General features: G+C 36.1%; 2 protein-coding genes across 3 annotated transcripts in view; one reads left to right on the top strand and one right to left on the bottom strand.

The window, feature by feature from the left end:
* Positions 1–1,168: 1,168 nt before the first annotated feature.
* steep1 (STING1 ER exit protein 1) lies at positions 1,169–11,400 on the bottom strand. The gene is made up of 7 exons (XM_039650167.2): positions 11,172–11,400; positions 6,588–6,705; positions 6,460–6,501; positions 4,298–4,442; positions 3,325–3,414; positions 3,133–3,225; positions 1,169–1,461 (listed from the first exon to the last, which is right to left on the bottom strand). Exons 1-7 carry the CDS (start codon positions 11,293–11,295, stop codon positions 1,399–1,401), a joined length of 675 nt encoding a protein of 224 aa, XP_039506101.1. The 5' UTR covers positions 11,296–11,400; the 3' UTR covers positions 1,169–1,398.
* A 1,302-nt stretch (positions 11,401–12,702) lies between these two features.
* rxfp2l (relaxin family peptide receptor 2, like) overlaps positions 12,703–16,410 on the top strand; it is a 39,084-nt gene continuing 35,376 nt past the window's right edge. For both annotated transcript variants that reach the window (XM_039650193.2, XM_039650194.2), the window contains exon 1: positions 12,703–12,799. In XM_039650193.2, coding sequence (XP_039506127.1) covers positions 12,754–12,799 — 46 coding nt within the window. In that variant the 5' untranslated portion in view covers positions 12,703–12,753. The remainder of the gene's footprint in view (positions 12,800–16,410) is intronic.

Genomic DNA, 16,410 nt, shown 5'->3' on the forward strand with positions numbered 1-16,410 from the left:
TTAAAATGAAAATTAATCCATGATGAACTCACCCTCAAGCCATAGATATGACTTTCTTCTTTCAGACGAATACAATTTATATTAATAAACACACTGATGCTTCCGAGCTTTATAATGGCAGTGAATTGCAACCATCAGATTGAAGCTCAAAAAAGTGAATCCATCTATCATAAACAAATTCCACATCGCTCCGGGTGTTAATAAAAGCCTTATGAAGCAAAGAGATGAGTTTGTGAAAGAAAAATATTCATATTTACCATGCTACAAATTCAATTTTTTTGCCAGGAAGGTCATCAAGGTCAATGTTACTGCTCCTAAAGTTTTCATAGGGGTTATATGCCAGTCAGAAATAATATCTCTGAATTCATATTTTAAATCTTACAAGTTTAAGTTCAGCAAATATTGAAAATATTAAATCTGAAGGGTGTTCTACACGCAATTCCAGACTGGGATATACATACATACATTACATACATATATATAAATGTATGTATGTGTGTGTATATACTGTATATATATATATATATATTCATGAGCTCGCTCAGTCTTTAATTTGCATCTGTCTTTGTCCTAATACACTATTTTAAAAATTAATATGTTCTCATATTACTACTACAGCAAATACATTAGGGGAAGTCAAAAAGTTCATACGCAGAGTGTCAACAACACAGATAATAATAATAAAAAACATCCAAATCAATTCAAATGTCAGCAGCAGCTGAGCCCTTCATTGGTTTATTTCATGACGCCTGACCAATGCGAGGGGCGATTAACTGCACCTGTGCCTTACAATGTCACACTGGGGTCTGTGCAGGTGTGAAATAAAGCTCATACACTGTTCACTGGTCCGGAATCTAATCAATCACAGACAGACCACATAAGACTGAGAAACACTGGCCTAGCCATACAAATACACACACCTGTCTTCCTGCAGGTGCACATCACCACTCTCCTGAGGTTCTCTAGGTTTTGTCCACATGGCACTTCCAGTAATGTGCTTGATCAATTTTGTCTACAAAACTCGACATGACTCAAAGAACACACAAACACAGTAGCTCTGAAATGGTAGCATAATGGGAATTATGAACAGTAATCAATATGTTTGAAAAACAATAAGTCCCACAAACTCTGCATATGTATGATTAAAAATTGACAGCAGACAATGGCATTCTGTTGATTTTACTTTAATAAAGAATAGCATGAAAAACATTTTTTCCATTCAAACATTTATACATTTGTTATACAAATTAGATAGTGAATGTAAAAAAGAAAGGAAAAAAAAATACCTTCATACATACACAACTGCACAAATATACACACACTTTCCAGCAGTTCTGTGCAGACAACGCATCAATTTGCTCGCTCTCTCTCTCTCTCTCTCTCTCTTTTACACTATCTTCATTTGAACTGGTTGTCAATGAGAGTTCCCTTCATCTTGGCTTTCTTAGCCTCGAGTTCCGCCTGTGTGAAGAGAAACAGCACTCCGATCACACACACACAAAAAAAAAAACAGTCATGAGAAAACACCCATTTATGACACTGTGATATAAAACATCCTCAAATTCTCATATAAGTCAGTCTCTGATACCGCATCCTCTAACTTATGAATTTTTCCTTTGTGGTTTTAAAGATGGTAAATGGTAATATTACCATTCACATATTAAACATGTTTACCTCAAATATCTTTAGGGAATAATATTTTTGTTGCATTTTTACTCAAAACAAGGTGACGCGAGCATCAAGGAATGCTCTCACATGTAATTTGTTGCATTCATACTTGACCTTCATAAAGTGCCCTAGTGCAGAAAGTCCACAAGTGAGACCCAAAGATGTAGTACACTTTTGGCATTCCAGGAAACCCTGGCTAATTTGGACAAAGACATCCAGCTATCTCTTTAGTAGTTTAATAAAATGCAGATAGAGACATTTTGACTGATTAAAGATGAAGAAAAATAACACACCATTGTGACAGTATATGGTTCATCTGTGTTTTACAAGTCATCTCAGTTATCTTCGTAAGGATACTATATATTTATAATGCAATGCTAATCGACACTGTATCACTGTAAAGAATACTATAAAAAAATATAATTTCTGTCTCATTTATGATACAAGAAGCCACATGAGTTCACAGAAGAAAATTATTTCAATCACTAGACTGATGCTATAATGTGATTTTGGAGTAAAATATGCTGTTATTCTAATAACTTGTGTTTCGATAGTGTGCTAAGCTAAAAAAACAAAAACAAAAAAACAATTAGCATTTTAGTCTCCTCTAAATGAAATTGCAGCATGGTCTTAAAAATGTTCCATAAATCTCTGAATTTTATCAAGGATTTAATTAATTCTGATGATATGACAACAAACGGACAAATGTTTCCTTTCAAATGAGACTGATATTTGAAGTCCAAAGGCTTCATGAACGATGGTTGTTGCATCGTGGCGAACTGCAAACGCTTGATAAAGCTGTCCACATAGGAAATCCATTTGTTCTTTGTGTCAAGAGTAGTGTGAGCGTTTAGAGTACGCCAGAAATAGAACAGGGCATCAGTCTACTGTAAGAAATCTGTTGAGTTGCCTCAGATACATTGTAGACAGCATCACTAATTATAATGGGTTCCATTTGCTTCTGTAACGTCCACCTGTCGCATCAGGTAAATTCACTGTCTGCTTTACATTTACCTGGCACTTGGCAGTCCTTTCACAAACTTGTCCATACTGGGAGTTGTATTGAAGTAATAAAATGTCAAATCAATATTTTGTGTTAAATTATTTAATTATGTGCCAAGTAGCCACGTAAGTGGGATAATTTCACAGTAGGGTCTTGTATCTCCCTGAAGAGGTTTCTTTTGCATAAAAATCTGCTGACTCTACACTATCCCGTAGCCTCACAGAGTCGCCCCATTTTATAACTCCAAGCCCCCAGTTTGGGAACCTCTGGCCTAATTTGTGAGTGGGTATGTTTTTCAGTGTGACTCCGAAACTCATGTATGCTTATCTCCACACTCCACACGGTCTCTGTCATCTTTAACATTAAATTCTTAAGCTTTGCAGACTTTATTAAAAGTTTCAATCTGCCTCAAGCATGAATACACATCACCTCTTCTTTCATCTCCCTGTGTGTGCGCTTACCAGCTCCTGAAGTCGTCTCTTGCTCATTCCTTTCCTCTCCAGCTGTTTCTCAATCACTTTGGCATTCTGGGCATAAGAGTCCGCCACCTCCCGCTGTAGGATAAACCAATCACGATCAATCACAGCTCTTCAACAAAGAGATATGTAAGAGATGAGTCTGGCCTGATGAGCAGCTGATGAACTTAAACTCACCGCTTCAATCTCTTCCTCTTCTTCATCAATCGTTGAAACAGTAACCGAGCTGAACTTGCCCATGTCTTTGGTGCGCTTTGTCATCATAACCTTCAAGACACATGCATGTATATGAATATTTTTGACATTATATTATGCAATTCTCTTACTGTACATACACACCGCCGCTGACTTGAGCTTCCAAAAGTTACCGGAAGTCATTAATTTTCAATGGCAGCTGGCTTCTCTCAGCTGCAAGGAGCGTCAAATCCATCGGCATCGCGCTTTGGCCGTTTTGAGCGACCAGGGCGTCAATCAGAAAGTAGCTCAACTTTATAGTAATGAGCTATGACGCGGTTCAGCAGCAAAACGCCAGCAACCAATCGGAATAGAGACGTCCTTCGCGCTGGCTGATTCCGGAGACACATACGTTGTAAACTTTAGTTCCAACCAAAACATTAGTTCCGAGAAAATGGAGGCGAACCATTGATGTTGTTTGCATAAAGGGACCAGTTACAGAAAAAACGAGGCATGGGATAAAATAGCTGGGATAGTTGTATTCTCCAGTGAGTTGGTGAAGTGTGTGCTGATGATTTATAATATTTTCAACTAGGAGGGAATGCAATTCATTTGCTCATGGTAACAGCGATTTGACCAACTGCATTAAATGCAAATAATAACAATAATAAAATAATAGCTAATTATTTTTTTCCACCAAATGTGACCAAAACGTTTTTAAAAATGCTGTGATTAAAAAAAGGTTTCTAGTGTCAATGTATTGCTTGTTTTTCCTGTTTTCATTTCATGTTGTGACACTTCTCTTTTCCCATGATCGAACATAGAATGCTGCTACGTCAGAGTGGCCAAAGCGTCAACAAGCTTCCCCGTACTTTTTGACAAGCTTCCCCCGTACTTTTTCTTTGCATCTCAAGTCGGCGGCGGTGTGTATGTACGCACAGTTACACCTTTTCAAATAAAAAATGTGGTGTCTTACCCTGACTTTCTTTGGCGCCTCTTGTTTCTGGCTGTATACGCTTGTGTTGCCAAACCCTTGGCCGAACTTCACCAGCGCTCCATCCACAATGAATGTCGCTGGAGTGCTCTTCATCTGATGCTGATAAAACAAGAGCAGGCCACACCTACACACACACATACACACACACTTCAGAATGGTGATAAGTCTGTTTAAATAATGCCCTATTATTGGATGTTTTACTTTATTATTATTATTTTTCATGTAAGAAATAATTGACGATGGGGCGTTGAATTTTAAGAAAAATATTGCACACTTGGGGTGGTAATGCGGTTGCGGCACAAATTGGTTTGGCCATTAACGTTACACCTCGGGTGTGCATTATTTTTCTAATAATTCAACGGCCCGGAGTCAATTATTCCGCTTATACTACAGTTACCACACCTCGAAACATTGTTCAGATGATGTAATTCTAGACTTTTCTCAGGTTTTTGTAATTAAAACGCTCTGTAGGACTAATTTGTTACGCATCTAATCATCTAGTCAATATTATTATTTATTTATTAATTCAATTAGTTTTAATTAATTAATTCATTATTTTTTTCTATTATTCACAGTAAACTAGCCTAATAAATTAAACAAAAAGTCATTTTAACAAGTAGGCCAATATCAATAATTATTTATTTGTTATATTATCTGGAATAATTATGAAAACCTGTGCAGCAGGACTATCAGTTTATTTATATTTCCAGTTTAATTTATTGATTATAGATAGGACTATATACTTTAAAAATAAAATTAAAATTAAACTACATGTGTCCATTGATTGTGAAGTTAAACATAAAAAATTGCAATCAAGCGCATGGGGCTGCATGTTTTTTCTTGTTATGAATTGTATCCTATTTTGTCCATTATTACGGTTACCTACGCGCAGTGATATGGAACTATAATGCGGTCAAACCAGCCGGGAACTACTTTAGCCGTGCGTTTCACTGAAAATAGCTGCATACCTGCTTAGAACATTCTCAACCAATCAGAATCAAGCATTCAACATTCCTGTAGTATAATATTTATATTTATGTATTTGTATGCATCATACATACACACACACACACACACACACACACACACACACACACACACACACACACACACACACGCACACACACACACACACACAGGCATACATACATACATGTAATATATTTATTTTCCCTGTGTGTACAGGTATCTGTTTTTATATTCTGTTGATGCATGTATATATGTATGCGCGGTTGTTCTACTTACAATTCCTCTCTGCATTAACGGACAGTAAGGGACATTACACTAGAGATTTGATGGTGAGGATTGGGGGATTGTTAAATGTGATGTATATTGTTAAAAAAAAAAAAAAAACGTAGATAAAAAAGATATAAAACAACGTCTGCAGATTACCCACACCTGGTGCTGACGTATTAAAACAAATCAAGTGTTGACTCTTATGTTGACATTTGGGAATAGATCAGATGACTCAGACCAGAATCAAACTTGTTCCAATTATTCTCTTAGCTTTGAAGTCATCCTCTTGTGCATGGCAGAGTCATCATGGTGACACAGGAAGCTCAGGACTGACTGTTGTACATGCTTATTTATAAACAAGAGTCCAAGTCATACATTTCAAAGCTAAATGATATGGACAGGATTGTGAAGCTCAGACACAGCGATCAGGATCTTGTATCATCCTAAAGGGGTTTATTTTGTGACAATGACCATCTCATTGTACATTATCCATAAATAATAACTACCGTTAAAAAATTTGGGGTTTGTAAAATTTTTATGTTTGTTGTATTATTTTTGAAGAAAGTCTCTTACGCTCACAAAGTCGGCATTTATATATCTATATACTATTTTATATGCCATTTGTTTCTGTGAAATACAGTTTCAAAATACAGTTAGTAGTACCCAATGAAAAACCTTTTCCCGCAATATGGCGCAACTGACCAATGAAAAGAAGTAATCTAGAGAGCTGTGCCAAGTAATAATTTTAGGTTATAATTGAGTATATTGTTTCTGTAATCAAGTGATGTATAATTGTGTCTTGTATGTAACATGCTTCACATGGGTTACACTTTAATATTGTGCATTTTCTATGCATGTTGTGTGTGCTGTGAGGTTTTGTGAAATGGGTATACAGGCTCACTTACTTCCCACATTTTTTGCGAAACTGTCTTTCGATGCCCTCTGACCTGCACAAGAACATACAGCGGTTAATGAATCTTAATCAATACCCAACTCCAGTCTCCAGCACAACCTCATAGACACACACACATACCTTTTCAAGTACACAGCCTCATCTTCCTCCACATTGCAGAACTTGTGGGCGTGTTTTGCTGCATCAATCACCCTGGCTTTGTCCCGAGGTCTCATGGGTAATTTCTCTATCTGACAGTCTAAAAAGGAACACATGAGCTTAATTATCTGTCTCTTCTTTACTTCTTATACAAAGCACACACAATGCAGTACCAACATACAGGACCTCTTGACTTTTATAAAGCAGAAAGTTGATGCCCTATCGACCAGTATGTCCTCACTGACCTTTCCCCAAAGATATCATCTATTATAGATTGTAGGACATTCAGATGTCTGCAATGTTAGTCTGTATTGATTGTAAACAAGGCTTTATTATAGTATAAATTACATGTACTTCAAATTAATCATAGTGTAGTTATTAATATGACTTTTTAAAAAGATAGTGCACAGTCATACTGGTTTGGAGATTTTAAAATGATTCAACTTTATGACGTTTAATTTCACAAGCATTATAATGAACATAAATACCACAGAGAGCTAGTTTAATCACACTCATTTCATTTCTAGAAGTAAATCACATGAAAAACACTATACAAATGAAAATCAGAACAATGGCATGTTAATTATCGCCCAAATGATATTAATAATAATAATTCTAATTATATTATTTAATTGAATTTACACTGAGATAGGTAGGTCTGTTGGTTAAATCTGTTGACTTATATGTCAACAGTGAATGTGAATGAAAAATGGGAAAAGGCAATGTTTTGCCCCAAGTTTGTTGCTTGTATGCTTGTAACTCCAGAAGTATTAAAGATATCTGAATAGCCTTTTAGATTCTGTTACATAACAAACTTTTGATTTGGCATCTTCATTTTAAAGGCCCCATATGATTCAATCCCAGAGATATGGAGATCTTAAACTGGCTCCATGAGTATATTAGTCAATTGTACACATTTTTTAGCCTGACTACGTCAGACTTACTACTTCCGCTAATTTAATTTCACTCCAGTAGTCTGTCTACGAAGCAAAGTGAAGTAGCCAAGTCTGGTATTACCAGGCTACACATTTTTAGCAGTTGAAAACAAATATGGGTCACCACATCAAGCTAATATTTTTTTCTTTTTAAGAGGAATATCTATAACAACAAATAATATTGAAACTAGGAACGTACCTGTTTTTTTTTTCTATCAACACAAATGCATAGAATTTACCTGTCTGAGAGCCACAAGTATTCTTTTTCCAAAGTCTGCATGTCTGTAAGCCTAAAAGTATTAAAGATTTAATGCAATATCTATCTAGAGATTCTAATTCTTAATAAACCTTTTATTTGGAATCTTCATTAATGACTTTATGGTTCAATCCCAGACATACTGGGATGTCAATGCGGTAACATGTAGTTACAATACTGCTTATTTGAACTCTTGGTAGCTTCAGAAGCTGTTATAATGGGAAAAAAATATCCCTTCTTTTAAATATACCTGAAACTGATTCAAAAATAGATTTTTATAATTAAACTTTTGAGAGCAAGTGTGCCTCAACTTGACCATTTCAGTCTATTTTTGGCACTCAGTGTGGTGTGTTTTATGTAATTCATTTGATAGAGGGAAACAATATACATTCCTAGTTTCAACATTATTTATTCTTCAAAAATTCCCTTTTAAATGCAATAAGTATCAGCTGTGTGCAAAGTGACCTGCATTTGGTTTTTGACAATTTGAAAATGGGCAAAATTCAACAATTTGAACATGGAGCCGCATTGAGATCCCCATATATGGGATTGATCCACATAGGGCCATGCAAATGAAAATTTCGAGAGAAAGGTTTGTTAAGAACCTATCATACTGAGATCTCTTTAGAACCTTTTAAGTACATGCAAACGAATTTTCTTTGGGAAAAGAATATTTTTTGGCACTTAGATACATTTCTAGATTTAACCTTATTTGTTTAGATATTCCTCTTTAAAATAAAAAAGTATCATCTGTATGCCAAGAGACTTTTGATTTTCTAAAGTCAACCTATTTTAATAACAGACCAACAAATCTCCATGCAAAAATAAAATAACGATCCTACCATCTTTCATAAGTCATTTTTACCCCCTGAAAATCTCAGGCGAAACTGTAATTATATCATTATTCTCAACAAAATAGTGTATTACTCAAGCAATATACATTCACTAAATTTAATATGTTGGCTTCCATTTCTATTTATGCTTGTCTTTCTTTAGAAAAAAAATATTAAAGGAACACTTGGCAACTATTTCAACCTAATATTAGAAATCATTTGAATATTCAATAGTTCTGGAAAGAATGGTGACTTTCCCCGCTCCCCCTAAAATACCCGCCGCACAGCTGTAGGGGGAGCTCGATGAGAAAACATGCGACAACAAAAATGAAAATCAGCGAAGAAATTACTAGAGTTGCCAAGCTTCCCTTTAACAAAATGTAAAAAATTTGAGTGGGGGGAAGTTCCTGAAATTTGGTTGATTTGACATAGCCCGGGTTTCTCCTTTGCACAGCGTGATTTTATTCACGCTGCTAGGCAGTCTGGATACCATGGACCAAATTTTCAGCGAGGAAACCAATCACAAACGGGTAGGGAGAGGCAAGACGATGATGATGATGTCTATGCGACACACCGAAGCAGTTTGTTTATACCTATCGATCAAACATGGCAGCAGACGCACGCGAAGTTACCTTTCGATGCAGACTTAGATATTGTTTCTGTTTCTAATTTCTGTTACTCTACATACGTCATCTGGTATAATTGAAACGATTGGCTGTGAGTAAAGTACAGGCGCATTTCATAGGCATTCATTCGTAGCACCCAATAAACGACTGGGCATTTATAAACACCGCCTCAAATATGAGAAAATGAACATGTTGTTCCCAGACCACGTCTCAATATCATTGAGACGTGGTCTGACGTTGAAGAGGCTTGATTTGACATGGAATGAATATACAGCTAAGCAATTCAGTAGTGACAGGGGCAATCCCATAGAGAAACCTGTAAAAAACGACTAATTAACAAGTCCACAATTACTGAAGTATAGCATTGAGTATTGAAGTCCCAATTACCCCTAGATAGGGTTTCAAGCTTTCATTTACCAGAAAAAATATTTAACCAATTCTAAGCTACTCAGTACTACTCAGTACTCAGCTACTCAATACTAACATTAAAAAAAAGTCTCTGTGCTAAATGCCAGAGTTGTATGCTTAGACAGATCGCGGAACAGAACTAGATGAGACATTTCTGTTCTGAGATGCCCCCCCTCAAAAATACAAAGCATCTCATTTCATGTCCATATAGGCAAAGGATAAAACATATAAAGGATAACACATTCTGAAGTGCCAGACATATAAAATGACACCTAGCCGACAATATTCACAACATAAGTGGGGCTGAGCGGAACAAAGCCTTGTTGTGTGAAATATCAGTCTGCCTGCTCTAAAAGGGTTTCCCTGTTCACACATTCAACCTATTTCCAGTGAAGACATGTGAGAGGAGAACACACTGCATTTAGAGGACAAATCTGAATAGGAGTAAGATTTTAAGTTCCAGAAAAACACTGATTCTTTCGGCACGTTACATTGTTACGCCAGTAGGTGGCGACACATGGCTGTCGTTTATGTCCTTGAATAATTTACTAAACAGGGATGCGTTTCCCATACAATGACGGGAATCTGAGGACTATTTCTATTTTTTCTCAGCTATTTTGCTCTATTTCCAGATTCAATCATAGGCTAATTCTTACGTGGTTTAGCACGTTCACACATGCGCACTCTTCAAAAATGGTGCTTTAAAGCAACACTAAGTAAATTAATGTTTTTCCAAAAATCTTTCACTGGTTCATCAAGTTGTGACATGGTGAAATTAACTTAAGCCACCGCTTTGCGGTCCTTTATCTGATATATCCACGCTATGTAAGATTGCCAGATCGGGTCACGTTTCAGTAGTCCAAATGAGACATAAGAAAACTACAAATTTGACTTGCTTTACAGCAAGCGTTACAATTACCGATAAGTGGAGCTACTCGACAGTAGACTACAACTACAAGATACCGAGCAGCCAGGAAAGCTTTTGAACTGTCATCATGATTCCAAAGCCGGTGCTGGATAAACGGAGAGCATGTGCGTGCGGGCAACATTAGCTGCGGTAGGCTAAATTATTTACCACAGCGGTAATGGACAATTCCGCTTCCAACCTGTAGGGCGAACTCAGAGGAAAAGTTACATGGTGTTGCTTTAAATCTCTTGACAAACTAAAAAAAACATAAATGACATTTGTATTCTAATAAAATACAGATTGCACTGAATGTCAGCTTGCTTATTTTGCTCAAGACAAGGATCACATGTCAGGCAATGAAGAAACTATGCTTCCACAGGTCAAGAGCTGTCGTTCCAACCAAACAACTCGTCGATGCTGTTTGCGAATGTTCGTTTGAACGATGGTTTCGGGAAACACCGACTCGTTGAACTATGCTGATAACGACGGAACTAGAACTTCAGTTAATATCAAAGTTGGTGGTTACATTCAGGCGCTGACTGTACATAGTGAATTGCTGGACGACGTGTTTTGAACGGCTGCAATCATGACTGTTACTCACCCAGAACCAGGACCATCTGGCCACACAGACAGTAATACACGTGGAGGGGTTTCTCCCCATCATCATACTCTTCCCTGTCACGGGTGTCCGAGCACACAACACTCCGAGACACCACTTTAGGCATATTTTATCTCCGTTTACTTTCTTTTTAAAATCAGAATGTGATATCTGGTTTCAGGCTTGTTTACAGTACTCTTGTCGCCCAGTGATGACGCCGTTATGTGACGTTAGGGCAGCCCCCATTTCTTTTGACTGACTTCCTCTAGATGGCGCTGTGGATATTTAAAACAAAAAACACAAGAGTCATGTTGACAACAGTAGAACTGAGATGAGTGATTTCTCATTTGTGACATTGAAGTATAGTATTATCAATAATGATAATAAATGTTATTAATAAAGCACCTTTCTCAATCTAGAACTCAATAAAGTAGCCTATAAATTACATAAAAAAGTAAAGATCTCAAAAATAGATAATCAAAACATAGCCTATAAAACAAACAAACAATTGACATCCAGAATAATCTAGGCTACAAGAATAAACTAAATGTATGCATTCTTACATGATAGGTACAAGTTTAAAAATATGAATTTTTAACAGGCTAACTTCTTGAAACTGTTTAAGGTCGGGATGTGGCATTCATATGTTATCTTGGAGCATAACATAACACAGCCTATATATAAGGTCTCTATACGCCTTATTCAGGGCAGCGCCATCTTTGATTTTTAATGAGAATGAAAGCGAGGCTGTGAGGGATAGACTTGCATCTCTTCAATGGGCTGTACTGTTATTTAATGTGTTTTCGGATTGTTCTGCTCATGAAACACTGGAAAAATATCTTTCAAAGAAATGTCAGTTGACAAAAAACTCCCGACAATATAAGCTGTGGAAAATTGTAAGTAATCTAGCCGCTTTATTCAGCTTTTTACAGCGGATGACATTGGAAACACGGTAGCCTAAGTCTATCCCTCACAGCCTCACTTTCATACCTGTCATGGCGCTGCTCTGAATAAGGTCTATAGGGAAATGTATCTCTTATTTTCTGAATACATGGCTAATGTCAAGATGCTTGGATGTTATGTTTATTTTATTCTGGTAATAGTGACTTTGGTAATACATTTGTCAACAATGTTTAATGTTTATTCCTGAGAGAATCACTAAACCGATGATTACTCATTATTCTTCATCTTTAGTTTACCTTTCTAATTGTGTAATAATATTAAAAAAAAAAATTCTTGCTGAGGGTTGAGCAGATGTAGATTGACACATCTTCACCAAATAGTTTTTGACAACACAATTTTTATACTTAAGTTATAAGCCGTGCCACCTTATTACATGGTTTTCCTTACGCAAGCACACACATGTGTTTGTTGAATGCTGGTTTGGTACTGAGAAGTTTCTAATTCCAAGTACTCTCTCTCTCTCTCTCTCTCTCTCTCTCTCTCTCTCTCTCTCTCTCTCTCTCTCTCTCTCTCTCTCTCTCTCTCTCTCTCTCTCTCTCTCTCTCTCTCTCTCTCTCTCTCAGATCTGGAACTAGCAGCTTAGCAGATCCACACTCACTTCTCTCTCAGAGCACTACGCATCATGCTTCCTCCTCTCCTCCTGTCCTTTTCCCTTGCTTTTCTTTCAGGTAAGACCCACTTCTTTTAAAACCTCATCTCTTTATTTATCTCACACCCTTCTGAACACAGGTAAACGCAATCCTTTTCTCTGCTTGCTACTTTTTTCATTCCGTCTTTGTGTGTTTGAGGTGTATGCAAATTGCTCAAAGAATGTGTAAGTGAATATCTGCAGATGAATGACATAATGAACCATCTGTTGAATGAGGCTCTCTGTTAGTTAATGGATTGCACTTTTGAAAGAAGCTTTATCAGTATGAGTATGTTGTTATTGGTTTTATTAATGTTATTAAATTAATATAACAAGCATTTTCCAATGTAAATGAGCTTCAGGCTGTGGGATGAGAATCACTTCAGTATTATGCTTATAAGTGAGGTAAGTTCTTGTAAAATGTTGATAGAGTGCTGGTTCTACTATTATCTATGAGAGGGAGAGACTGAGTTTTAAAACTCTTTTAATCAAACAGCTAGTTGCACCACACAGACAATATATATACAGTGTATATATATATATATATATATATATATAATGTATAAATAAAATCACTATACCATAACTCTCCAAACATATTTCTCACAAGAGCATTTTTCACACTCCACCTTGCATAAAAAATTAAAAAAAAAAAATCCATATTATTTGTTATTTACAATGGGCATTTTCTACCACAACACGGTACTTCACTAATGATTTAAACATTCCAACCAAATCAATATTTTCCCCCTCAATTTTACATTTGTGGGATTTTAGAATTGCCACCTTTGCCTGCCCTATAGAAAATCAAAATTCCCATGGGTGCACTGTGTTTTCTATTCCTTCTTGTACTTCAAGCCCATAATAAACAGATTTTTTTTAAAATATAAACCCAAGTTCAGTGAATATTTTATGCAACAGTTCAAACAAGGGAGTTAATCTAAAACAATCAGAAAAATTTTTAAAATGGTATCAAGAACATTACAAAATGGACATGTAGATGAAACCAATGCATTACATTTTCACACAAAACTATTTGTTGCCACAGCACAATGGAGTATTCTCCATTTGAGATCTCCAGATCTCCTATGAATAGGGGGTTTATACAAAGACCTCCATGACGGAGTTATTTCTGAAGAAATTGATAAATATATTCTCTCCATTTAGTATCAGTACGTCTTTTCAATTGAGCATAAAACAAAGATTTCACACACATTCCATACATCTTTTTTTTTTTTTTTTTAAATTTTGGAACAATACATCCTTAAAACCCTTTAATAACAAAGTATTATTTAAATACAAGGTCAGGAAAAGTCACAGACTTTTCACCATTTAAAAAAAAATGTTTACAAATGAAGAAAGATTGAGGAAAAGATCCTCTAATAAACCTTCACAATATCTTTCTAATCTAAGCCCAACTTGGTCAGCTATTGATAGTCGTATACCATTGAGCCTTTTCTAGAGTCAATTAAATCTACAATAACTATTCCAGTCTTTATTAAACTTATCAACTACTGGACTTGAAATCGGTGAGTTTGTTTTAAAAAGAGGATTAAAAAAGTAAAAACACCATAATGTTCACTCTCCTTAATAACGTTGTTTAAAAATGGTCAAGCTTTGAAAACAGACGCATAAAACTTAAAAAGAGAACAACTTACTGTCAAGACTTATCGATTCCGATTCCTCCCATATCTTGTAGAAAAGACAAGCTATAATCAAGCTAGAGGCATCCTTGCCGTGTGCCTCTGGTTACTGCAAAAAGTCTAGTTAATAGGCAACCATTAATTCTCAGCATACTAGATGTTTCATTGTATAACAATTTAACACAGGAGACAAATTGTGGACTGAATCCAAAGGCCTACAAAGTCTTTAGTAAGTTTAAATGGTCCACTCTGTCAAAAGCTTTTTCTTAATCGAGAGATAAGTCGAGAGGTTTTTTTTTTTTTTGGCAACTGTAATAATGTCTCTTAGAAAAAATAGGTTGTCGAAAATTGTCCTTTTGGGGATTCAATGTGATCCTCATGAATTATAGTTGCCATATATTTCTTCAACCTATTGGTCATAGCTTTTGACAGTATTTTAAATTTAGTACACCTTCAAGTATCCAAGATCACCTTTTCTGGGTATTAATGTCAACACCGCTCTTCGGCATCTCAAGGGTAGAACACCTTGGTTAAAGGACTCCATAAAAACATGATACAAATCAAAAACTCTTGTAGAACTCAGACCATCCAATCCAGGTGATCTGCCACTGTTCAGCCCCTGCATAGCACTCGGGAGCTCAGCAAAAGTCAGAAATCCCATGAGTTCCTTCTCTATCATTGACAACTGTGGAAGATCTTGAAGTTTTTCAGCTGCTGCTTCATCACGGTGTTCTGACTGGTAGTTTCTCATAAAAAAGATATAGCAGAAGCTATAATTTCTCACTGGTCAATAGTTTCACTCCATTAGAAAGTTTCAGTTTATGAAAAAAATTCTGCTCTTTTGGCCAAAATCTATTGGCCATTTCGTTGTGCTTTGTATATCTTGTTCTCACAAGAGTTTCCTTCTCCTGTTCTTCCAATAAATCCACAAAAGGCTTTTATTTTCTTAAATGATGCCAGCTGGCAATAATAAAACAATAATGTAGCTTTGCTGAAGAATTTCTTGTTCCAATATCTTAATTTTCATTATCAGATTTTCTGTATTATGTGCAGTGTATAGTTGGCAAAAGTTCTTTATTTGCACCTTGCCCAAATCCCAACACTGACTTAAAGATGTATTCTTCCCTCCAAGATCTCCACAGAAGGTCAGAAGACTGCACAAAGATGTGATCTTGCTGTAATCTGCTATTAAAGTGCCAGTGTGCCTGATAGGGTTTAGACGACTGAACTGACACAGACATAGAAATAAAATGATGATCTGATATAGATGTTGGTGAGATACAACGACCAAAAAATCTTAATTTGTTACACTCTTCAACATAAAAACCATCCAGTAATGCACCAGAGACAATATTTGTATTGTATTGTGTAGCTATTGTTTAACACGAGGATAATCATCCCTCAACTAGTCTACCAGATTGTGTCTATTAATTAAAGATTTAAAAACATCTGCAGAACCAGGATGAGGTTCCTCATGGTTTCTATCTAATATGTGATCTACAGTACAATTGAAATCACCACCTATTATAACATTGTTATCCTGCAGATATTTCATCAATTCGTCAGAAAGTTTTCCCAAAAAAAACTCCATTTCGTTCATTTCCAATATTAAGAGCATAAATCTTAAAAAAATAAAAACTATTGTTGCTTATTGTTATCTCAGCACGTAATAGCCTCTAGGTATTTTTTCTAAAAAAAGTCTGGATCATTTTTTTTACGCGTTTTGAAATTAAAAACGCAACACCAGCACTCAGATGTGTGCCATGACTAGGTGTTTTCACACCTGAAAGTCCGCACCAAGGTCTCAACCAAAGTTCACGTTTTGATATATTTTACACTTTCAGAAAGTATTGGTTTGGTTTCACACTGCAATTATGCGAGCACACTAAAAAACGTTACGCAACATACTTTGCCCATCATCTGTGTGGGCTGCATCTTGACATTGATGGTTTAGTAAATAGTCGTGTGTCTGACGTCTGTTGTCAATCCGGCGTGTAACTTTGACAAT

Source organism: Pimephales promelas, chromosome 4, assembly GCF_988280905.1.
Source record: "Pimephales promelas chromosome 4, fPimPro1.hap1.1, whole genome shotgun sequence".
NCBI lineage: Eukaryota > Metazoa > Chordata > Actinopteri > Cypriniformes > Leuciscidae > Pimephales > Pimephales promelas.